The sequence below is a fragment of the Mus pahari genome, chromosome 5 (genome assembly GCF_900095145.1).
Source record: "Mus pahari chromosome 5, PAHARI_EIJ_v1.1, whole genome shotgun sequence".
Lineage (NCBI taxonomy): Eukaryota > Metazoa > Chordata > Mammalia > Rodentia > Muridae > Mus > Mus pahari.
This window is the reverse complement of record NC_034594.1, coordinates 100,978,679-101,004,983: the sequence shown is the minus strand read 5'-3', so window position 1 is coordinate 101,004,983 and position 26,305 is coordinate 100,978,679. Positions and strand designations below refer to the sequence as shown.

Sequence of the window (26,305 nt, the reverse complement as noted above, 5' to 3'; positions counted from 1 at the left end):
ACACACACACACACACACACACACACACATCACAGAGTCTCATTAGTAGCAGCTCAAGCTGGATTAGATTTCACTATGTAGCCCACTTAGCCTTGAACTTACTATGTACCTCAAGCTAGCATCAAACTCATTTTTTGTCCTGAGCATCCCAAGTTCTGAGATTGCAAGTGTGCATCACCACTCTGAAACCAAGTCCTTTATTTTTAAACAATTGATTTCCTTTGCTTCCTTTTCTGTGATTTAAGGGTCCATTTCTCTTCTTGGGGGCCCTGTGTCCAGGGTCCTCATATATTCTGTGCCTCCATTTTCGAGTTGATTCATCAGCCTCACCCACGTGTAATTTCAGCTCTTGCTGGGGAACACAAGAGACCTTCAGGGTCATAGCAAGTTTATGTATGAATGCCCTCTTACATAAGGGATATTCTGACTGACTTCAGTCTCTAAGGAGCTGTATTCCCAAGTGTTCACTAATGCCTCAATCTGGGTTCTGGAGTGCTGTTCCTCATGTGACCTCCTCCTCACTTCTCATAGCTTCCTGTCCTCAGAAGCACAAAAGTAAGACATTGTATTCAAGGGTACATGCTTAGGCAGTTGTCATTCTTTCCAAACCTTCATCTCATTGGTTCTTGTGTGTGCTTGTGTCTCTCTGTATGTACCCATATATGTGTGTTATCCATATTGGTGAATGTTTATATGTGTTTACATGTTTGTAGGCATGAGGCAAGTTGTCCTGGTTCATTTTTCTCAGCTTGACACAAACTAGAGATTTCTGGAAATAGGAACCTCTACTGAGAAAATACCTCCATCAGGTTAATGAGTGGACAAGTCTGTGGAGGTAGTTTCTTGATTAATGTTTGACATGGGAAGGGCCAGCCCACTAAGGGCAGTGTTACCACTGGACACATGTTCCTGAGTTATATAAGAAAATAGGCTGAGTAAGCCAATGAATCACGTTTCTACATGACTTCTGCCTCAGTTTCTGTCTCCAGGTTCCTGCCTTGGTTTTTATCAATGGATAGTGACCTGGGCTATATAAACAAAATGCATCCATTCTCACCAAGTTCCTGGTCTTTATGACAGCAGTAGATAACAACCTAACATGGAGGTATGCATGCTCATATATGCATACGTACGTAGAGGTCAAAGGTAAAGCCCCTGTTATTCTGCCTGGACCATTGACCTGAAACTCATGAAGTAGGCCAGGCTGGCTGGCCAGTGAGCCCTGGGAAGATGCTATCTCCTGCTCAATGTGGGGATTACAAGCTCATACAACTTCATACTGGTTCTGGGATTGAAGTCAAGTCCTCATGCTTGCAAGACAAATACTCTAACTTGCTATCTCTCAGTCCAACTTGTTTTTGGTCAGTTAGTAACTCAAGGACAAAGATAAGAGAAACAACAGGCACAAGCCAGTCTGTAGGGGGAGTCCGTCTTCCTCCCATGAGAATTTGTAGTTGTATCATTATTATTTGAGGGCTTCTATTTACTAGAGATGGACTGATAAAGGAAGGCAAGACAGACTCTGAATGTGGGAATCGAGTCTCATTTTATAGTTGTTAAAGCATCAGTTTTTGGTTGTTTGTAACATTTTTTTCCCTGGCAGTTAACCTCTCAATTGTTGTGTATCGTGGCTGTTTATATGTGGTCTTACCTTCTCTGCACTGAGCTTCAGAAAGGCTGTTCCATCTTATCTCTTGACCTCTTTTTTGTTTGTTTGTTTGGTTGGTTGGTTTTTTTGTTATTGTTTGCTTACTTTAATCATACATGTCCCCCCCCCCCCGCATGGGCACGCGCGCGCGCGCGTGTGTGTGTGTGTGTGTGTGTTTGTGTGAGTGTTGGGGGAGGGGTCCACTCTTCCACCTTATTTATTGGGGTAGATATGTTCAACCAAACCTAGAGGCTTCTGGTGAGGCTGGGATGTTAGTGAGTTCATTCATGGAATTTCTCCTCTTTGCCTTCCAAGGCTTGGATTGATAGTTTGCCTATCTTGTCTGCCTTGCATTTATGTGGATTCTGGGGATCTGATCTCCGGTCTTCTTAGCCCTACCTTGGAGTTTTTTTGATGCCCCAGTCTAGAGCAGAACTAAATTTATACATGCAGAATTAATAAACATTATATGAACAGTCAGCTGCCTACACGATTTTCAAATATCAATTTCACATATCTTTTCACTTTTTAGTTCTAATGTTTTTGTATAACAAAGTAAATGTGTATCTAGGCTCTTCACTCTGATCTAGTAAAATTTGAATTGAGCTGGTTCTAACCAAACTTTACTTTGTCACACATATAAAATAAAAAAATGTAAATTTATCTATGCCTAAAAATATCACAGCTGTAAGAAAGGTAAGTGGACAGGAAGCTATTTGCAGTTGACACATGCTGGCCAAGGTACAATGGATTTTCTCCAATGCACAGTCACTGTGTATGCCAGCAGCACACCACAGTGGGCCCCATGTCCAGTAGTAGTTGTCCATGTTGTTGGCTTCTTTCTTTCTTTCCTTCTTTCTTCTCTTCCTTCTTTTTCTTGTGGACCTTTTGTTTTGATTTGTTTCATTGGGCACTTTTTGTCTTATTAGTACTTTGTTTGTTTGTTTGATTTTGATTTTTTCTTTTTTTTTTTTGAGAAAGATGGCATGAGGGAACATAAAGTTGTGAGGAAGGGAGGTAGAAAGGTTCTTGGAGGAGTTGAGGGAGAGGGAAAACATAATCCTGAGCCTGAGGCTTTCTGTTCAGTAGAGTTGATATCACCTTCAGTGATGATCTGAAGTCCCTGTAATTTTCTGTGTGTTTGTGGCCCTGGTTCCTGAACCCAGGCCTTGTATATGCAACCACAGAGCTCTATCCCATTCTAACACCTGCATGCTTTATGCTTGATTATAAATATTGTCTTCATAATTATCACTTCTAATTTATCTGTGTTAATTAATATATTAAAATGGAATGCTGTTATTAATTTTTCTCATATTATGTATAATGGACATTTTCTCCCTATACTTCCTCAGAAGCCCATGGACAATTACTTTTAGGTTTAATAAAACTTCTTGTGTTTTGTATTATTCTGAGAATGTCATGCCTGCATATATGTTTTGAATAAGCATATCCCCATATTTCCTCCCCTCCAATTCCTTCCCTATTCCCCATACGGTTTTTGTTTTCTCTAAACTTCATGTGCTAATTTTGAAAACCACCAACCTCACTTAGTGCTGCCTGTATGTACATGAGTGTAGGGGTACCTACTAGAGCATATGTAGTCTATTAGGGCTCATATCCCGAAAGAAGGTAGCTGAATCTTCCCCCCTTGGCATCCATCGGTTTCCCATCCTGCCTCTGTGAGGGTACACCTTTGTTACTCCTCGCTGGGACTGTGACTGTCTTTCTCTTGTGTGGATCATGTGCAGCATGCTGTCACTGTCATTTTCAGTTTTTATGACAGCAACCCTGTCATGTCTGGAAAGCAGTTTCAACGCCATCATCCTTTACCCCTAGTTCCAACAATCTTTCCGCCACTCTTCCATGGTGATCCCCCAGTCTCAGGAGGAGTGGGTATGTTATTAGTTGTCCCATTTAGAGCTGTGCATTCCACGGTCTTTTACTCTCTGAACTTGGAGGAGTTGTGGATCTCCATATTAACCACTACCTACTGTAGTTGGAAGCTTCTCTGATGGAGTTGTTAGATGCAGTAATCTAAACATAGGGACCAGTTTCATACTGTGTCTATTTAGCAGAAGTAGTATAGGTTCTCCCATGGCACCTATGGCCTAATCTTTCATGGGTTTTGGTTATTAACCTACCTTTTTATAGAGCCTAAAAACAACTGGTAGGGTGTTAACACTCAAGACTCATAATCCATAATCCATAAATTTGCTAAAGTCATCTCGATAACTAAGCTAACAGTCAATGAGTCCATGCTTCTCCAGAAATGCAGTTAGGCTCCCATGACATCTAGTCATAGTTTAATCAGCCAAAATCTGGTCTTAAATCTGGTTCGAGTTTTTGTTTAAAGATGACTTACTTAATATGCACTGTTGATTTGTTAACATTAAGTCTATACCAACAACACTGCAACCTAGATGTGGGTGTTGGAGCCATTGCAGTCAGTGATGTTACAGAAAGCATGTAAGTGCCAACAATACACAGCAGAGAACACATATATGTAATGTAATCTGTAATATTGTAAATATTATAAAAACATATGTAAACACGTTTACATAACTGGTTTGTTTTAGAGACAAAAATTCCTGTTGCTTCTGAGAGGTGGAGAGCATGCCCTTGTTTGACTTTTCACCTGGGAGGGAACCTGTGCACAGGGCCCCTTCGTCGTGCCTTCACTGTTTCTCCTGCAAGCTCCCCAGAAAGCATGAAGCTTGGTGACTTTGATGTTGCTCATTTCCTTTATCCAGCAGGTAGACCAATCATTAAGTGTGGGCTGTGTGACCAATGAGGGCAGACTAAATCACCACTGAGCTGGAAGGTGAAGTCCAGGTGAACTTGAGCTCAGAAGGGATCCATCAAGGACCTCATATGCATCCCAGGATGTGGCCTATAACTCAACTGATGCTCCTAGGTGTTGTTTGACCTTAAGGATGTTCCTTGGTATCCATCTAAAGGCTTGCTGTCAGAAGCTTAATTGTTTACCGTACATAAATATGTTCATGATACATTGGTTCTCTCCTTTACACTTGGCCATTCTTCATAAAGGCAAAGTTGGTCTTTTCAAACTTGTGGGGAAAGTAAAATTAGATTTTGATTCTTTTCTTGCCTACTCTAGGATAAGTTGCAGTTTCCTGTTAAATAAATAAACAAATAACATACTTTATTTTAATGTATATATGATTTGCATATTAAATTCAATATGACAGTCAGGCTGAGTGACTAGTCCTGTCTAGTGTCTGTTGCCAATGGTCAGTGGAATTAAAGCAAGCCCAACTGTCACATTCACCGCCTCAAAGGAGTAAACCATGCTCAGATCTTTTGGAATGCACAAACAGTTGTGCTGCCGCCATACCCAGAAGGTTAAATTCACATCTCCACCAGGAAAACATGTCAGTACCTGTCAAGTGGTGATGATTATATCTGTTCACAGGTGGCCTGCCTTGTCACAGTGTCCTCACAGTCTTAAAATAATTGCAGGCTCCAAAATGTGTCCACTGCAAAGTAGGTTAGCATGAGGAGACAACAACTTGTTATATTCCAGAGACATGGCCTGTGTACACTCGTGCATAGGTGCATGTGGCTGCTTGAAAGAGAACTCTGCTTATTCACCTTTTAGGGGAAGAATTGGTAGAGTTTTAATAAGACAGTGTCTGTCAAAGCGCAAAGGCTTATGGCTGCTGCACAGCTGTGGCATAGGAAGGTTCCAGGTTCCTGTGCGATAATAATATTGAACTCTACCAAGTTCTCAGGGCAGTCTGTGAAGTATCTTATCACCTTATACTTGATAAGTAAAATCCTTAGCTCAGAGAAGTTTATGCCATATATCTAAACTGAGAGAGGAAACATCTGTATCCAACAGTTTGAAATTTTTCACAAATCATTCATATATATGTATGTGTGTGAATATATATATATATATATATATATATATATATATATGTGTGTGTGTGTGTGTGTGTGTGTGTGTGTGTGTGTGTGTGTATGTATATATGCATGTATGTGCATCAACAATTCCAACACAAAAAAGTAAAAGTATAGATGTGAAAGTCAGAATGTGAAAATAACTTCGTCTGTATAGGTAGCATTATAAACACTTGAACCAACTAAACATTGGTCATATGTGCCAAGGGAAGTCTAGCTTTTGATGAGCAGGGGCTCTGAGTCCAAGACTGTGGGCTTTCACAATCTTGTGTCTGCTTTATTGATTTGCAGTAGGTCAAGGACTGTCATTTTGCAAGAAGGATTACAAAGACTTATAGTGCCACCCTTCCTTCTCCTTCCCTCCAGCCTTCCACTCTGTTCTGTCTCTTCTGGCCCAGCCACACATTGGCTCAGGCTGAGTTTCACAGCATGGCAGGTTTCCCCAGCGAGCGGCTGCTATCCTTTCATGGACTCAAGTAACAGGAAGCACGGGCCAACTGAATAGATTTTTGTGCCGCTGCTTCTGCCAGTGCTTATCTTGTTCTTTGACTGCTTTGTAATTGTTACTGCTTTGAAGACGCCTTTCCTTCTCATCCATGCACTCCGATTATACAGGAGACTCTTTCTTCCTCTTTTTTTCTATTGAGGTACATTCTTATCAGGATGTTTTTCTTCCATTTCATAAATAATGGTATTATTAGACACAAGACAAAGCTCTCCCGGCTCGAGCCAAAAGAAACAATACAATGAGCATGGGCTGGGTGGGGGTGGGGGTGGGATGGGGGGGTGAGCAACACCCACCAGCTATCTCGGTTTCCTTTCTGGCCTTTAATCAATGCTTGTATTCTCTTCCAGCTTCCTTATCCATCTTTAGCGGGCCCTGTTTGTGAGTTTCCTTCCTTTCTTCCCTTTCTTTCTGTGACAGTGGTGCTGGTCCTTTCATTTGTCAAGGTGTCACACTCTGAACAGGCTGACTGCATTGAGGGTAGGGACACTGTCCATGTGCCAGTGTCTGTTGCGGGATTTTCTTTTCCTTGTAGTCTGGTGGGGCTGTTGCTTGCCTTTTGGTTCTTGGCTGTGCTTTAGTGTCAAACATTGTCAAAAAAAATATGTTCGTTTCTGTTTTTGTTTTCTCCAGATGGATTGGGCACCTAGGCAAAGTCTAAGCTATCCCTTCCCTTAATGGAATACCTATGTACTTACCACAGATCTTATAAATCTGTCTGTCAGTGTGATGGCTTACTGTTGTAGGGTTCTTATATACAGCAATATGCAGAGGCAGATTCTTTTAAAGTGTGAAAATTCCTCCCGGTGCAGGTCCAGGGGCCCTTTGTAATCCGTGACGGCAGAAGCTGCATTTGGATCACCTTTCCATCTAGAGGAAAACACATCTTTCCTTTAGCCATGCTGTTATGGGAGGTGATTTCATATGAAGGCTTGAGAAGAGTTGGGAATGTTTCCACGCTGAGAAATGTAGAGAAAAAAAAGGAAGTTCCTAAGTCTCCCCAGTATCTGGTAAAGAGGCAGACTTACAGATCATTAAAATAATGAGCTCAGGGAATAATGTATTTTAAAGGTGTTCTTTATATTTTTATGTGTGTGTATGTATGCACGCTTGCATTTGGATGCCTATAGAGGCCAGAGAAGAGCATCATATCTCCTTGTACAGACTGTTTTAAACCACCGACATATGTCCTCTGGAAAAGTGACGACCATTAACTACCAAGGCATCTCTCCTGTCCCATATTCTAGTTTTATTAGTCACCTGTATCAGTCAGAGGCCATAGGGACCCTTCATTTGTGCATTTTTTTCCTGAAGACCATCCTTGTCTTTGGGGTGTTGGCTTTGTTGTAGAACAGGATAATCCCTCTTCTCACCATGGCTGCTTAAAAAAAAAAAAAAAAAAAAAGATGAGGCGTTATTTATACCACAATAAAAGCCAAGTAATCTCTTAAATTATTTTTGTTGATAGGCGTTTTCATATATGTATATAGTACAGTCTGGCTCCTCTCCCCAGCCCTGTCTTGGTTCCTTAGCATGCCTGCCACTTTTTCTACTAATCTCATCAATGTATTTATGACTCTGGGATTGTTGTGTGTCCCACAGCATTTAACGGAAGGTTGTATGTATAACCATGAGTTTGGAATTATCCAGTAGACCCTGGGAGGCTCTCTCTGGATACACAACTGGATACTATGCCTTCCCTACTAGCAGGATGTCAGCAGTTCAGCAGTTGGTGGTAACGGTTAATGGGGAAGGCACTCCTGAGGGCTTTCTACTCACTGTTGAACAGTTGCTGAATAAGGCTTTTCCATGGAAGGAATGGCTTGGTGTCTGCTTATATATACTGTTTATATACTTTAGATAAGACTTCCTTCTGACACAGCCCACCCTTCCTGCTACAGATAGAAGTTTTAATGAAGCCAAATTACCCTTCTGCTTTTTGAAAATGGGCAAGGTTGCAACTCATTGAAGTGTCAACTACTATGAGATGAGTTTATGGATCAGTTATTTAACATGTTGATTGGTGGTTTCTCATATTTCTGTATACTTTCCTCCAAACGTCAATTATCTCTCCAAACAGAATGGATTTAACCCTGTGTGATGATTCTTGCCTGATCTGTTGTTTTCTATTGTAATCACTCATGGTTTGATCATCAAAATGTTTATTCTCTTGGCTCATTTATTTCTTCATCTTTAAGTATTGGAATCTTAAGATGTCTTTAGATCTTTATTCTGGTATCATTATTTCCTGAGCTTGTTTTTAGATGGCCCACAATATCCTTCCTTCGAGTTTCAGGGTTCTCAGCATCTACCTATTACAATAGGGCCAAGTGGCTGTCCCGAGTCCATTAAAGGCAAGTATGCAGAACACATGTTAGCAAGATGATGCAGTGTAAAAACCAACACATTAACAAATGAGCTATATAATACCCTGACTCAAACCAAAATAAAAGAAACCCTCTGTAATTATTGGTACACATAGGAGTAGTGAAGATCATTACATCACAAGGAGTACACTACTAAAGAAAGGTACCTGTATCCTGTTAACCAACAACCCTCTAATCACAGTGACTGGAAATCGGGAGATTTCATTTACTTTTTTAACTAACTCAATGTGTATGATAGTTCTTCTATTCTCCATGACATATTTCTATCCCAACTCCAGTCTAAGACCAAGGTTGATCTCTGGGCTCCATACATACATCTGTGTTCCTGTGAGCACATGCACTCATGCACAAATGCATCTACATTCCGTGCACATAAACACATACAGGTAGTGTTAATGTGCATGTACACACATGCGCATGCACACGCACACACACACACACACACACACACACACACACACACACGGCAACAGCTATCTTACAGTGTTCTTAAGTACTAATGATGATTCCTTTTGGTAAGCATCTGAGATTAATGAGGTCCTGCTATGGGAATTGCCTCTAGGCAGAACAGTTGAGAGACAAGAAGTCATCTACTTAAACCCCTCAGAATCCACAAATGCCTCCAGAAATCACACACATGTAGTTACAAGCCATCCTTTACTTCAGAGGACCAAATCTGTATGTCCCTAGTAAAGGGAGAACAAACATTGTATCTTATTATGCACCAAAACTCATAGAAGTCTTAGTAAAACCAACTGACAGACCATGGAGGTAAAAACACTTGCTTCTTAAGCACCAGTGCCCGAGTTCAATCCCGAGGATCTGTGTGAAAAGGCAGTGTGCTGGTATGCAGGTGTGTTGATGTGCAACCTCAGTCCAACTCTAGACAGGCAGAGAGATGAGTCCGTGGAACACTCTGGCTAGCTACTAGGCAAGTTCCAGGCCAATTGGAGACCTTATCTTAAACAAAACCTGTTAAGGCCCTGGAGAATGACCTCTGCATATAGTCACACCCATAGACATGCACACGCATGCACACACACACACACACACCTACACACACACATACACACACACACACACACACACACACACACACACACACACACAGGTTCTAGATGTCTTCAGGGCTAAGGTTACATTCTCCTATGGAGATTTAGCCATGGTATTGTTTGGCTTACCATAGTTACTTTAAGTTTCTTTAAGAAGTACTGCCTAACTGCATTGAGTTATTTAGATTAAGAAACATCTAGCTTTCCAATAATTATGATGGTGTTGTCACATGTGACTGGCTGGCTTTAGCATACTACTGCAACCCTTTAAGTTGAAGAAGTAGACTGGATTTTTCTAAAAATACTTCCCTTCTTCTTCTGATCAGGGGTCAATACTCCCTTGTAGAAAATATGTTGCACTTTGCTTAGAATACCTGTTAACTGAACCGAACACTTTATATGTGTCCAGCTGGAGTATCCTTTGCCAAAAATGCTTGGGTAAAAGATATTTCAGACATGGACATTTTCGGATTTCTGGAGTTTTCCCACAGACTTTACCATTTCACAGCCTCTGATCTGAAGTATTCTGGACTCAGCAGGTGATAGATGTGGGGTGTTTTGATTAGGGAGGTTTTTCTTATATTCAAGAGATGGGTCCCAGACAAATAAACACAGAAGGTAGACTTCTCCCTGAAATGCGTTGACTTGCTCAGGCTGTCCTAACATGGCGCATTAAACAAGAAACCTTAAACAACAGAAATGGATTGCCTTACAGTTCTCCAGCCTTGAAAGCCATGTTCAAGACTGGGCTGGATGAAGGCATGCCGAGTGCTTTGGGGCTGTGTTCTGTGCCCTTTGCAGAGTTCCTGAAGGTTTGTTGGCAAGCTCAGCTTTCAGAGGCTTGCAGAAGCACCACCGCAGGGCACTCCCACTTCACATGGTGCTTCTCCTAAGAGTGAGTGTGTGCGGAGATGACAAAAATATCCCTGTTCAGTAAAGCCTGAATTCTCGCTTTATTAAGATGCATTCTAAAGACTGTTTTATTTGATCAGCTCAGTAGGCCTTCATTCCCTGTCTTTTCATAGACCAACTCTGAAGCCTTAGGTTAAGTCTTCAGGTGGGAATTGCTGCTTGGGTTGGAATGCTTCAGTCCATGACACTGACTGATCTTGCACACACTGTCCCTTTCTGGGACAGTGTGCTTCAGAGCACTCAGTGCACTTTTCGTCTTCATTGAATCTTCCTCCGAGTAGAGCAGAGTATCCCCATCTCAGTGGGCAGTATACACAAGCAGTGAATTCACAGTATTCCCAGTCTTGCCTAAACATGACCATTCTGCGAAAAATTCCCTCTGAGACCATGACTCCCTGTGCTGGAGAAGGGAACTTTGTGTACGGAGCCTTGTTACTGTCCATCAGAATTTCAGTCAATGTCCTGAAGCCTTTTCATTTGAAAACTCACAAGCCTCCTTGTCCTGAGGCTACACAGATGGTTTGAGTCTTTTCATAGACACTATCTCAGGGCCTTCAATCAAAACAGAGCCAGAATGAAATTTCAAGGCTATTGATAGTTGAAAGCCATGGCGAACTCAATTAGTTGTCACATAAGGGCTGTTTTCATGTGTGAGGAGACACCATGTGTTTTCCTGAAGAAGGCCTATTCTTTATTCAGCTACATACAACCCATCAATCTCCATCGTCAGAATGGAGGGAAGATGACTGAGCATCATGGGACACAGTTTTATTAACTTTATTTGATTTCTTTTGAGTAGAATTTCAATATTGAAAAGAATTAAGACTGGAGAATGTAGGAAATTTCAAGGGTTTTTTTTTTTAATTTAAACAAAAAAATTCTTGTCTACAAACAGCATTTTTCAGAAGTAAAAGTTAATTCAAGGAATTAACAGGTTCTCCAATGCTTCATAAACCTGTATATCTCAGGGATCTCTATTTGAAGTCATTGGCCAGAGTTTGCATTCCAGGGAGATCAGTTCAACAGTTAGTAACTTGTATCTCCAAGTATGTGGTAGGTTTGCTCCTGTATGAATTTTTCAGACTCATTGGTAACAGACTTGCACTCTGCCCCAGAAAGAGATAGGGAGAGAATGGTATTATACCTGTTCATTACTGTGTTACATACAGGTGGCCCTATTAAAGTTATCAAATACTACAGCATAAAAAAGCATATTATTCTAGGGAAAGATAGTAGATGCACATGAAAAGAAAAGGAGAAATTGCATAGGGAAAAATCAACTGCATCTTTAAAAAGTGACCATCGAGCATGCTGGTGCTGCTTACGGTATTCACCACTCTTCTTGTGTGCTCACTTTGGCACAGTTGTTGAGCTTTGAGGCATAGGATGTGTGTGTGTGTGTGTGTTGTGTGTATGTGTGCACATGTGTCCTTGTGTCGGGTGTGCACATGGGGACACAAGGATATGTGTGCCCTCTTGTGGGAAGTCCAGATGTCAACAGTCAATATTATGATATTATGCATATTCTTTGATCACATTTTATACCCCCCCCCACACACACTTTTTTTTTTTTGAAACAGGATCTCTACCTGAACCTGGGGCTCATTGATTTGGTTAAATTTACTGGCATGAGGTTCAAGGATCTTCCTGTCTCCACCCCACCCTACCCACAGTAGTAGGATTAAAGGCAGCTTTTATGTGGGTGTTGTGCCCTGGCACTTAAATCATGTAACTCTAACCCTCTAGCATCTCATATCCTTTTGGGGAGGAGAAATAGATAAGCAGAGAGTGCTGATATCATAGATGATTCAGTGGAGAACCGGCTGAAGTTAATCAATGGAAGTGTAGGTTTTAATTGCATTTGAGTTCTTGGGAATGTACAAACTGTTTTGAGGATGACTATTATGGGATAAGAAGGTGTGTGTGCATGCGCACATGTGTGTGTGTGTGTGTGTGTGTGTGTGTGTGTGTGTACATGGAAGCTAGAGGAGCTATCATTTTTACCTTGTCATTTTTTTTTTTAATGGTCTCTTGCTGGCTTGCAGCTTGCCGAGTTGGCTTTGCTGGCTGGTGAGTGAGATCCAGGTATATATTTCTCTCTGTCTCCAGAGCTAGTGTTTATAAGTATGAGTTCCCACAACCAGTTTTGTTTAGGTGGGTTCTGGAGAGCAAACTCAGGCCCTCATGTACCAAATGAGCTATCTCATCAGCTCCAAAGAGCAGTTGTCATATTTGTTACCATTAAAAGGCAAGCTACTAAATTGTGGATTTCTGGTTTTTTGGTGTTTTTTTGTTTTATTTTGTTTTGTTTTGTTTTAATTTGTCTATGAATCCCAACACAGAAAACTCTTTGGCAGAAAACATTTCTTGATTTTTGGAAGGAATGGAGGCTACAACTTTACTAACAAACATAATGCCATTAGATTCTTATTTGCTCCTGAAATCATTGTGTTGAAATCAACCTGTTGAGTGACTGACTGGTACACAATGTTTGGAAAAGTCTACAGATTTTTAATAACTCCCAGATCACTGACTTTTATGTAGCATAAATGTAGACAGACTCTCCCACCATGGAATGAAAGAGTGATTTATGGTGCTTTGAAGAATTTAGGATGTAAAATAATGAAAAAGTAGGTGTAGAGTTCTCTTTAGTCTGTGCTATGCCATATAAAAGTTTGTTTAAAATCTGTTCTCTGCTTCCATATCTGGAGACATGCATAATGTGATGAAGCACTGGGGAAAGGCTAATTAATTTAGCCTTGACTCAGGGAAAGCTGCCGCTGGTCTCCCCATCTGCCCTAGCGACAGGTGCGCCTGCCTCTTGGCATTGTCCTGCCCTCTGCAGCGGGTTACTCCCCAGGATGTCTGTGTGTGGAGATAATGGTCCTTGGACTCCTCGGGAGAGCAAACCTGTTCTCTCTGCACACATACCAGATCGCCACCGGGCTCCTATTCTTGGGTTTTCTATTCTTGGTACTCTGCTAGAGGCAGGGCTGGCTGATGATGAATTGAACTGTTTTCCCCCCAAGATTTTAGAGCATAACACCCTGCCTCAAGGCACAGATGAAAACAGTCATCTATCTAATTTCCCTCTAGGCATTTGGCAGTATCTTCATGGGGAAAATTAGGAAGAAGTGTTGATTGAAACAAAGCCATGACTGAGGATGTGTGCATGTGTGCATGTGTGGGATAGGATTTGCATTTTTCTTCTACACTACAGGGTGCATTGGCACTTGGAATATGGTGGTACTGGTGGTGGTAGTGGTAGTGATGTGTGTGCCGGTGTGTGTGTGTGTGTGTGTGTGTGTGTGTGTGTGTGTGTGCATGTGTGCATCTCACAGGTTAACCTCAGGTGTTTTTCCACCTTGGTTTTTTTGAGACAGGCTCTCTCACTGACCTGGGATTCTTGAAGCAAGTTAGACCGGTGAGTCCCGGCCTTCACCTGATCCATATCCCCAGCACAGAGTTCACAAATGCATACCACCATAGTTAGCTATAGTGGAGTCTGGGTTTAAACTCAGAGCCTCAGACTTACGTAGCCAGCACTTTACCAACTAAGCTATTTTCCCAGCCTTAGTGTCTTCTTGATAATATCTATTAATTATTTCTGTTTGGTTTGTGTTAAATTGCCCTAGAGTGAATAGCATCCTTGGAGATGCCTACTCATTCTCACAGAGGCATTGCTCACAGGAGTGGCCAGTATGAAGGTGCTCATGCTAAGGAGTTTGATTTTACACTAATGTATATTCATTAGTATTTCGTGTTTTGGACAAAATGGTATTTAAACTGCTAAGAAAGGGGTATGGGAATATTTTTCCAGCCTGTGTGAACCTTTTGCATGTTGCCTTACAAGACCTGAATTCAGATTCAAGAAGCCAGGTGTTGTATTGGACTCTTATAATCTCAGCTCATAGAGGGCTGAGTCAGTGGTCATCCACAATGCTAATAAACTTGGCAAATCTTCAGCTTCAGTGAGAGGCCATATCTCAGAGAGTGAGGTACCACTGTTGTACCATTGGGTATCTTGCTGGGAGGGTCATTGCTATATTTTGTGGGCCGCATAAGACTACGGGTTGCTTTTTCCATTTGGCAGCTTGCAAAAAACCATTAGGGTACTATGCGAGCTAGTCCTCAATAAGAAGATTTCCAAGCCAGTTCCAGCTGAATTCCTCAAATTCCTCACTCTGAAGAACGTCTTGTCTTCAGCAGTAGAATTCTTACCTTCACGTCCTGGGAGACAACCTATAGGAATGGGCTCTATTGTTTTGGGGAGTTTGTTTCTCCCCAGAGTCTTATGTAGTCTGTGAGCACAGGAGGAGTTGGTTGGTGGTAAGGAAAGGGTGGAAATAACATTAACAGAGTAAATCATGTTTGAAAAAGAAAAACAGAAGAATAAGTTATATGATATCTGAAGAGTGATATCTGAGGTTGACCTCTGTTTTCCAAATATTCAAGAACATACAAACACATTGAACACACACACACACACACACACACACACACACACACACATAGAGGATACACACATTTACATTGAATACACACATAGACACAATATTGAATATGCACACATACACTGAATACACATACATGCACACACTCTCACAGGCTCACATTCTCAAACATACAGGTTACATGCATACAAAGATAGATGCACATAAAGAGGCATATGTAATGATTTTTAACTAAATGCATGTATATCTACATCTATATACCCATTCTATGAATTTATTGAAAGGTAGTAACAGTCATGTTTAAGCTTTTGGCTAGGGAGAGACAGGGCGTTTGTCCTGTTTGCACACGCATTACATGCTTTCATATGATTCTTGGGCATTACTTGATGTTAGTGGTGTTCAGAAGGCCTTGGGACTCTGACCATTCTGAGGATATATGGTGTTAAACTTCTTACGTAGCAATGCAGTGGGAGTAGTGTGTGTTATTTTTATTCTGTCATGGGATGGCTTGCCAGAGGCTACCCCCACGTGACATCACAGCATTGCAGAAGCAAAGATGGGAACCTAGGATTCCTGTCCTTATTAGCCAAGCAGAAACGTTATTTGCTAAAGGATAAAACTGTACCACTCATTTTATTTTTGTTTTAAAAATCGCTCTTTATTGGAACTGGAGAGGGTGGTGGTGGCTAGAAACGGGCTGTTTCTGCAGCGCTCCTGAGTCCAGCTCCTGGCACTCATATTGTGGGGACTCATGACGTCCTTTCACTCCAGCTCTAGGGAACTTGGCACCCGCTGGCTTGTGTCAATATCAACACGTGCATCTACATAGCTGCAAATAAAATAATAAATAAATTCAAATAAAAGCAAGCCTTACAAAATCTCTGCATACATCTAACAATTATATGTACATTTACCCTATAATATAATTATAATTTTTATTGATTTAGTTTGTGACAGAGTCTCAGTATCCATTCTTCTTGCTCAGTAGGTGTAGGAGTTGTGGGTCCCTCTTAGAGAAGCTCATGACTAGTAATTCTGGAATCAACTCTGGTGCACCAGAAGGCCCCGTGGAACCCCCAGTCTGTTCTCCAATCTTCACTCACTGAACACAGCCTCCTATTTCTGGGCACCTTCTCTTTGGGAAGTATTTTCTCAACACAGGAGCCTTGCGGGTATTTTCAAATTTTACAAATTTCCATGGTTTCATTGGGGGTGGGGGCACGCATTCTTGCATGGGCTTTCTTGCAGATCTGCCAGCGGTGTTCTCAAAACCCATGGCTCACATTAAAGGAGAATTCACCCCCCCCCCTCTATTAGTATCCTGGATTGGGGCCAGAGGAAGATGTTGGGTACCCTCCTCTATCACTGTCCTTCTTATTCTTGTCACACAGGGTCTTTTAGTGAACCTAGAGCCAGGTTGGTGGTCCTCAAGCCCCACCAATCCTCCCATCTCTGCTCCCCACAGCAGTGGGGTGACAGGCACACGTGTGGCCATGCCTGGCTTTTAGATGAATGTTACAGATTGGAACAAGGGTCCTCATGCTTGCATAGCAAGCCCTCTTCCCCACTGTACCATCTCCCCTGGAGTTATAGTAAAGGACTTTAGCAACCTGAGACGAATTCTCCATTTGGATTTAAAGTATGTTATGAAGAGAGGATCTTTTTCTTCCTGAGTTCCACATTCCGTTTCACTGAACTGGAAGGGAAGCGGGCGCGCTGTCTGATTTGTTGTGTGTTTTTGATATTTTGCTTTGTCCCTGCTCTGGAGATAAGGATCCATGGTTTTTGATCACACATCCCCAGGCATTGCCTTTGTAATCATAAACTCAGTACCAGCTTCATAATGAGCTCCCTACTTTGCAGCAGAACAAAATAGGGATGCATCATGCAATTGCAGTTGTCTCTTGTCAGCAGGAGAACTAAACCCTTCAGATGGGAGCGTGAATGTACATTTGCTGAGGGGAGCTTGAAAGGCAAGCATTCTTTGTTTATTATTTATTTATTTATTTATTATTTTTTTACACAAAACTGTTTGTAAGAACTTTCAATTAGCATGAAAAAGAAGCCGGTCCCAAGTGGCTTCACAGCTGTTTTGCACCTACAGTTTGGAAGGCATGGTGTTCCAGGATGTCTAGGGCCAACTGGATTATTGATGAAAGCGACTGGGCTGTTTGTTTCTGGAACCCTGATTGAATCTGTCAGATCGCACAAACGTCACTGTATAGGAAAAGGGAAGACACAGCGGATGCTGCCACCTCCTCTGCAGCTGGATCACTTTCGGTGTTGTTATTGTGACATTATTTCATGGAAAGAACAGGATTTAGTACTCCTGTGGCAGGCATCTTTTTCGTGCTTCTCATTCTAATTTTTCATTATGTTCTAAATTAATGTATTCATTAATTTAAACAGCACTATTCAAGGCCAAATCTGCGTTCTAACTTTGCCTATCTGGAGTAACTTCCCTTTTTTCCTGTCTAGAGTAACTTTTCCTAGAGTTGATATTTGCCTACATATTGAGTCCCAACCTCTGATTTCAGCAATGGCTGCTATAACGTATGAGTGCTTCTAAGTACCTGCAAACACATAGGTTATTTTGACACAGCTCTCCTTCTTTTATGTATTTACTTAAGAAGAGAAAAGGATGTCTCCTGTCCTGTTCTATTACTGTCTGCCTTAATCTCTCGAGACAGGGTCTGTCACTGAGCTTGTATCTAGGATGGCAGCCAGCAAGGCCCAGGGATCCTTCTGCCTCTGCCCCTTATGGAACTGGCATTTCAGACCTGTGCATAACAATGCTAGAGATCTGAACTCGGGTCCTTATGCTTGCCTAGCAAGTACCTTATCCACTGAACCATCTCTCCAGCCCTACACCATTGGCTTCTTCTGTGGTGACATTATGCTGGATTGGATTCGTTGGACCTGACTGTCAGAGCTTCTTCTTTTTTTTTTTTTTTAAGTAACATTTTAATTAATTCTTCAAGTGTTTCATATGTGTATTCAAGGTAGTTTATCATATTCAGTCTCTAGTTCCTTCCCAACTCATCCATTCCAGGTCTACTCCCCCAGCAGCTCCTGTCTCCACTTTTGACTCCTTTCTAAAGTTAGTCCAGCAGTCAGACTTCATCAGAGGAGTCTCTTGGTGAAGGAAGTGCTGGTCACTGTAGAAATTCAAACTGGTCAAAACAGAGAGTGAGTGTCAGTGGGGTACTGAGCCACATTGGGACGGACCTCTCTCCCTCCCTCCCCATCCCTTTCTCTCTCTTTCTCACACACACTTTCTTTGTCACATACACATTCTTACACATACATGTTGCCTCTCTATCTCCCCCCATCTCTACTGCCTCTCAGAGATCTTTGTAGAAGAGGGGAAAGAAAATGATCATAGTCAGGGGGCAGGGAAGGCAAGAACAAAACGGGGTTTTCTGGGTAAGAACTACAAAACATAAGCCAGTTAATATTGCAGCATGCTGGAGGGAGGGCATTCTGAAGAGCTATTGACAGTGGATGGCTTCTGGGTCCCATGGCACCACCCCTGGCTTTCCCCATGTGCTGTAGAATCCAATTCAGATCCTCAGCTTGCAAGGCAAGCACTTCGTTGACCTACTTAGTCTAGAAAGTTGGTTTTGTTTCTTTGGTTTTTGTGGTCATGTGTCTCACAGCCATTGGAGGCAGGAAATTCAACCAACCTGGGGATGGAACATCCCCCCAACGCCTGTGAGTGATCACAGCTGTAGTGGAAGAGGGATGAAGTGCCATTCAAGCACTTCATCTCACTAGGTGGAGAGGGATTGGAGGGCAGTCATCACTAAGACTGGGAGGGAGCTGGGTAGCTGCTGCTAATTACCACTCTGTCATCTGTTCACTTTTTTAAAAACTGAAAAGCTGTTCAAAATGCATGTATTATCATAAGCATTCTTAACATTTTAGTGACTATTCTATATATTGGAAGTCTAATTAGTTGTGAAGAATATGAAATGAATCCCATTATGAAGTGTAGACACTAAAGCTGATTTAACATGTATTTATTTATTGTGTGTGTATGTATAAAGTGGAAGCCAGAGACTTTCTGGGGTCATTTCTCTCTTTCCAAAAGTGGGTCCGTCCCACAGGTAACAAATCAATCTTAGACCCCCAGGTTTCCAAACCAAGCACCTTTACCTTCTGGGCCATCTCACTGACTCAGGATCTGGATTTAAAATCTTTAGTTTTAAAACTTTCTTAGACCTTGAAAAATAATGTGCAGAGTGTTTAGTTTAGACTTTGATGTAAGGAAACCCAACATTTGATCCTATCGTGTCCCAGCTCAGAGCTCAGTGGTTTACTTAGCCATGTTTACCTTCAGTTTCCTCTGCTCTATATAGGATAAATAATATATAATATACAATATATATATAATGTATACACACATATATTCTAAATAGAATGAGCAGCTCTCAGGCTCATAGGAGAACAGGCAACATTTCAAGAATGGTGTTGAGTTATGTTTTGTTTGCTTTTAAAATTCAGTTTGCTTATAGAGGGAAAGAGCAAACAATTAAAATCTATAAGCAAAGTCAATACTGAAGTACTAATGAAATAGCCTCAGCAAGGTAAGTGACAAAGGATATATGCAGATGAGGTTAGTGGAACACTGCTTAACCTAGCATTCAATATGTATTCCTCTATTATGAATTCCCAAACAAAAGAGCCAGTGCTGTGGTGCTGGGCAGAAAAGATGCCCCAGTGACCAATTACTTTAAATATTTAATACTAAGTATGGTGGAGGGAAGGAGGGAAGGAAAAGGATGGAGCTCCTTTGGAGACCTCAAAAAAATGCTTCCCAGCCATTTGGGGGCATCTCAGCCCTGAGAACAGTCACCTGATCACATGCTTTTGCCTCTACAGGGAGAAGCTGGCTGTGGCCAGGCTGCAGAGAGAAGTTGCCCAAAGGACAAGCCAAGGAGCCATGGTGAGTTTTGGCTCTTCTCCCTTCCTGTCATTCTCCTGTCCTGAGAGCTCTGGCTCCAAAACCATTCAATACCAGCAAAGCATGTCGAAGCCAAATATTTGCTTGCAGCCAACTCCATGATCATATCTTTGTAAATGATGTATTTATTTCAGTTTAGATATCTTTGCCAGGGAAGGTCAGAGAGACACAGACAGTGAGAAACAGACAGATTGGCAGACCCCAAGTCCAGATTTGAAAGAATACTCAAATGTTCAAAGGGTGGAGGGCTATACTTTGAGAATCGGAATTGGATGGTCAGACCAAGTCTATAAACACACAAATTTAGATTTTTACATAAGGACAACTGAATATAACTCAAACTTCTCTGTTATTCAAAGTAAAAAAAAAAAGCATTTCAGAAAGAACCCCTGTGTGTTTCCTACTGCAATTGCCCTTTATTCTCTCCCTCCCCAAGATCTACAAGGTATTTCACTCTGTCCTTTCCAGCTTGAATTCTTAGGAAAACTGATGTTTCCTTGTATTTCTGAATGATATCCCTCCCCCAAAATCAATATGTAATTTTTTGGTCCATCTAAACTTCATTTTATAGACCATTTTCTTTGCCTGAGTATCTGCTGGGGTGCCACCGTGACAGCCGAGGTGACTGTCTGGGTGCCCAGGGACCCTGTGCATGTGAATTAACTGCTGTTGTTATCTCTGAGAAGAAACTAGCACACCCATCTTACTTTGCCCCTCTTCTCTCAAGACAGTGGCAGGCGTGTGAATTTTCAGCAGAAGATTCTATTCTCTATGAAATGGTAGTGGGGTGTTTGCAGCCCCCTCCCCCCAAGAGCTGCTTCCATTTGATCCCATGAGAGCTAAGTGACAGTTCATCCATGAAGAAGAGGAAGAAATTCATTAGAGTCACTGGTCCCTTGCTTCTCTTGATGGAGAATGTAAGAAGCCAGGGCTACAGGCTAGATGCTGAATATAACTGGAGTTTCCAGGGGACCAGAAGCATACTGACATAGTTTTGGGAAGGCAAATCATGCTGTCGTGCTAGAAGTAAAAACACAAGAGAGAATCGGCCAATGTTCAAACAATTTGAGGCTGTCACCCACAAGTATCTTTGGGCAAGGTGAGGAAAGCAAGTTGGGAAACCATAAAAGTGCGAGTGGTAAGCTATGCCTTCTATAGCGGAACAGCTCACTGCTGTATAGACAGCCCCGGAGGGCAGAGAACAAGCCTGGCTGTCATTCCTCAGATAACTTTTACCTTGTGTTGTGAGATAGGGTTGGTTATTCACTGGCCTTGCAGCTCACCAAATAGGCTGGGTTGGCCTGTTAGCAAGCTCCAGGGATCTGCCTGTCCCAACCTTCCAAGCACTGGGCTTATAAACACATCCCACTGTATCTGGGGTTTCAGATGGATTCTGGGATAAAACTCCCAGGTAGGTCCTCATGGCTACATAGCAAGCATGAGCTTCCTCTTAGTCCAAGAGAGTTTCATTTGTAATAAACTCTACATTTTTGAATATCATTAGATCTACACAAACCATACATCGGAAGCCCTTCATCCACGCCCCCCCCCCAATATCAACAACTTGTATGGCTATGGTACAATCACCCTAACAGAGAGATCAATTTTGTTGATTTACTGTAAATTAAATTCCAGACTTTACTAAGCTATCACCATGACCCATCTGTGATCTACGATCCAATGTAGGACTCTACATTTAATGGAGAAAGGTTCCTTGTTAATAACAGGCTTGAACCTATGTGTGCAATTTGAACCATACACATACATGGAACTTGGGGGAAAGGCTGGTCTGGATTCATATCACAGTAACTATTATTTACTGTATCCAAGAGAACAGCTTGGTCTGAGATCTTTTGTTCCATTAAGGAATGTTTTGGGAGACTAACTTCCAGTATCTTGGATATTTTCTTTTTTTTTCCTAGTTGTTCAGGGAAACACAGTTCATTGGTTTTCAGTCCTCTTTAGTTATTTTCCCCAGTTTGTCGTCCTTCCGACAGATTACATAACCTATGTTCTATTCTGCTGGTTCACTGTATCCTGCCTTTGAGTCTTCAGTGCACCCAAGTTTTTGTTAATACATAAAGAGGATCCACCTGAACAGTAGAAAGACACCATTCTTATTATCTTGTAGAATAACTCAATTTCAATTATGTCATATAAATGGTAAAAAAATCTCATACATGTGTTTATTTATATGTGTGTTATGAAACTGGAAAGAAGATCATGATGGAGAAAAGAAGAGAGCTGAGAGGGCAGGGAAGTGAAACCACGTGGTAAGGAAGTAGAAGGAAGAAAGGGAGGGGGCCAGCCAGAGTGGGGCACCGGCATGGGGGAGGGTGGTCGGGAAAGGAAATGATAAAAGAAAGATGAAGACATGGTATGGAAAAGCTGAAGCTCTACCACTTTCCCCAGTTGTGAATGAAGGCTCCATAAAACATTTAAAAAGAATATTAGGGGGCTAGAGAGATAGCTCACTTATTAAATTGTTGCCGTGCAAGCTGAAGGACATGGGTACAATCCTCAAAACCCAGATAAAATGCTGGGTGTGCGCTTGTACCAGAATTGAAACTCTGAGGAGGTGGAGACAGGAGGATTGTTGAGTTATAGGGACAGGCCATTCTAGCCCACTTGACCAATTCAGGTTCATTAAGAGACTCTGTGTCAAAAACAGTTGGCAATCTCAAGAGGGCTTAGCCAATGAAGGTGATTGCCGCCAATTGTGACAACCTGAGTTTATCCCCAGAGCACACATTGTCTAAGGAGATAATGGCCTCCTCCAACTTGTCCTCTGACCTCCAAACATGAACTGTGGCATACATAGCGTCAAGAATCAATGTAGTCATGGAAAGTTCTGGCGACTGATCTCTTGCCAACATTGAAGAAAGTTGTCATAGTAGCTGTTGGCGTTAATGTGATAGTGGCTCCCTGTGGTTTGCCTCTCCTTTCCTTTATGATAAAGGTGTTGCCCGCTTACAATCCACTTGATAAGAACTTACACATCTGGTAGATTGTTTTGCCTGTTTGAAGGAGTGACAATGCTTTTCCTCTTTGTCCAGTTGTGTATATTGATTAGTTTTCAGTACATGCTTCATCACGATACACATGGCCAGTTTCCCTCCACCCTTTCATGTGTCCACTCCCTTTAAAGAATGGTACCTTTGGCTGACTGGAAACATTTTATATTGATTTTTTTTTTTATTTAACATCAGTAGTTTCTGTACTTGAAGAACTTTTGCCTATTTTGTTTTATAAACATGACGTCGTGTTTTCTTCTGCATGGAAAAGGATGTGCTTAGGCCAGTGATCCACAGGTGCTTACATGTTGTCTGTCATAAGTGTGACAGGTTGACATTCACTTTTAACAGTATCAATACTCACATGTGACAGTTAAAAAATGGTCTTCCGGGGGCTGGTGAGATGGCTCAGTGGGTAAGAGCACCCGACTGCTCTTCCGAAGGTCCAGAGTTCGAATCCCAGCAACCACATGGTGGCTCATAACCATCTGTAACAAGATCTGACTCCCTCTTCTGGAGTGTCTGAAGGCAGCTACAGTGTACTTACATGTAATAAATAAATAAATCTTTTTTTTTAAAAAAAACATAAGTTATAAAAAAAAAAGGTCTTCCTTTGAATTTACATGTTGAAATTTGCTGAAAACCATTTCCCTTTATATGTACAAATCTATACCTTACTTTGGCTTTTTAAATTACTTTTAAAATATGTATTTTATATTTGTGTGTGTGTGTGTGTGTGTGTGTGTGTGTCTCCCTGGCACTGAGTAACAGGTGGTTATGAGCCACCAGGTCTTCTGCAAATGTAGCAAGTGCTCTTGATGACTGAGCCATCTCTCTAGCCCCGACTTTGAATTTTGTCCCTTTGATCTATTTCTTTTTCCCTTGAAAACCCTGGACTGTTTGATTGCTGTGACGGCCTTATAAGACTGAAAAATCAGGTAGTGTGGGTCTTCTGACATTGTTGCTTCCTTGAATGGAGTCAGCTGGCCACTTTTATGAAGAAATGGCCCATAGCTTACTAAGAATAGTATCGAGTGTTTAGACGATTGTGGGCAGGAGCGACATCTTCAGTATCAGGGCTTTCTTTCAATATCTAAGGCATTGGCTCTTAGTTTTGTTTTAACCCTAAATTCTAGAGAAAAAGTCTACTTTTTTTAAGGCTGCCAGTTAACCACAGTAAATGTGGGCTACAGGTTCTGACCCTGCATGTGAGTCATGGTCCTCTTTTGAATTCTCCTTCCATGACATTCAGTTCTGTGGGCCTGTGTGGGTTTAAGCACATGCCACTATGAGACCTGGGCTCAGGACTTACAATTCCTGGATGCCATTGCATCAGACCTGAGCCTGGAAAGTCGTGGCAGCACTATGGGGCCGCTCTTTAGCGCTTCCTTCCCTGGGTACCTTGGACATGTTTTAATCACTCCCTGGAGTCTCCTTTGTGTCCTAATTCTTTTTGCAGAAGCCTGGAACTTTAATTCCCTTATCTTTTCTAAAGATAAGGGAACAAACTGGGGCATGATAGGCAGAAGCCAGAGGCAGCAGGAAGCAGCAGGAATTGGCCTCCCCACCTCTGGAAGGAAAGCAGGTCCCTGCCAAAACCACTGTTTTCAATTAGATAAAAATTCATTTGATTTGCCCTACACCTGTTTGCTGACCCTGCCCTTTGTGACTCAATGGTGTGTAAATGGAGCTATACAGCCCTAAATGAGATATCAAGTTCAAATCTAGATTAACTGGTCTTCAGACCATTTCTATCAGAGTTAATGCTAGTTTCATTGATTTTTAGGGGGCAGTGTGGTGTCACACTTTTTTCCCCTGGGGAGACACAACAGAACACAGCACACACACACACAGACACACACACACACACACACACAGACACACACAGACACACACAGACACACACACACACACACACACACACACACACACACACACACCAGATAGGGAGCCCACATTCCAAAGTATGGTTATTACCAAAGTCCTTTATGGGATTAATTGCAGGAATGGGTGAAGTGTTACTACAGGTAACAGTGTGTAATCAAAACTTACCTTAGCAGAGGTGATAGCACACAAAGCCTAGGTGCCTAGAGCACACTGAAGAACCTTCAGGAAGCTTAACAGGGTGGAGGACATCCATTTTAGGTGAGTCAGTTGGCCTAAGCGCCTTCCAAGGACTTGGGGCTGATCTCTGAGCCTTCTCTGTAATCTGGTTTGTCTGAAAATGACTTTCAGCATCTTTATTGTTTACTGTTGGAGGGAAGGGCCTTGTGAATCTGATCAGTTTTAGGAACTTCCTGAAGCTATTTTGAGTTGTTTATGTCTTAAGAGAATTTCCTGAGAGATGGAATGTTTCAATCTGGGATGAAACTGCTACACAAAAGGCAGAGAAGGTTAGGTTTCATTTTTATCTAAGTGTATACTGGGAACACAATTGTGTGTGTGTGTGTGTGTGTGTGTATACATATACACCCATACATATATAATATAGATGTGTACATTGGTAGTTATATATGTATATTAATTCAAAATTATTATTTGGAAGCAATGAATTCACTGATAGGTTATACATAGCAACTCTAATCACAAACTCAGTTTATACATAGGGCATCCTCAGTACACTTAATTTTAATTTGGTATGTTAAATCACCCTTTTAAAGATAATTAGCAATACGATTGGAAATTTCCCCTTTTCACCAAGACTGGAAAGCATCCAAATGACACAGCAACCATAGTTCCTGGCTGCCTTCCCTTCTGCTACTAACTTTAGCAAGCACACCCGTGTGCACTTCAGCACACAGCAGCTGCTGGGTGTCCAGCAGCAAAGGAATGAATAGGGGAAAGAGGGAGGAAGTCGTTCAGTTTGCAGGAAACTAGGCACAACTGTAGATGATCACATTAACTGACTGAAGCTGGTCTCAGAGGCAGCCATGAGGTTTTCTCTGTCTCTCCTCTTTTTCGTTCCTCTAAAGTCTCTGTATTAGGTGTTAATGGATGCTCTCCAACCTCCGCTGGGTCGAGGTGGCAATGAAAGTTCTTTCCTTATATTCCTACGTTTAACCCACCCGTACTGTTACCATTTAGAGTGAGTTTTCTATAGGCAGCACACAGCTGGATCATTTTAGAAAATCCACTCTACAAATCAGACTTCAGTTTTGTTTATGTATGCGTGTTTGTATCTCTGTGTGTATGTGGAGGAATCTTCTGAGACCAGAGTAGGGTATTGGATGCCCTGGAACTGGAGTTACAGGCAGTTGTGTGCCACCCAGTGTGGATGCTGTGATACAAGCCCTGGTCTTCAGTCAGAGTGGCAAGTGCTCTCTAGACCACTGAGCCATCTCTCCAGCCCAAAATCTGAGTTTTAAATTGGCATTGAGAGGTCATTTGCTCACAGCCGAGCTACTGATGTCTCATGGCTTGTGTCTCCTTTTGTGGTTGTT

At 41.8% G+C, this 26,305-nt stretch overlaps 1 protein-coding gene across 1 annotated transcript in view; it reads left to right on the top strand.

Annotated features, from left to right (window-relative positions):
- Nckap5 (NCK associated protein 5) overlaps positions 1-26,305 on the top strand; it is an 809,936-nt gene that overhangs the window by 261,064 nt on the left and 522,567 nt on the right. Inside the window, exon 4 of the mRNA XM_021198000.2 lies at positions 19,770-19,833. Within this exon, the coding sequence (XP_021053659.1) occupies positions 19,770-19,833 (64 nt within the window). The remainder of the gene's footprint in view (positions 1-19,769; positions 19,834-26,305) is intronic.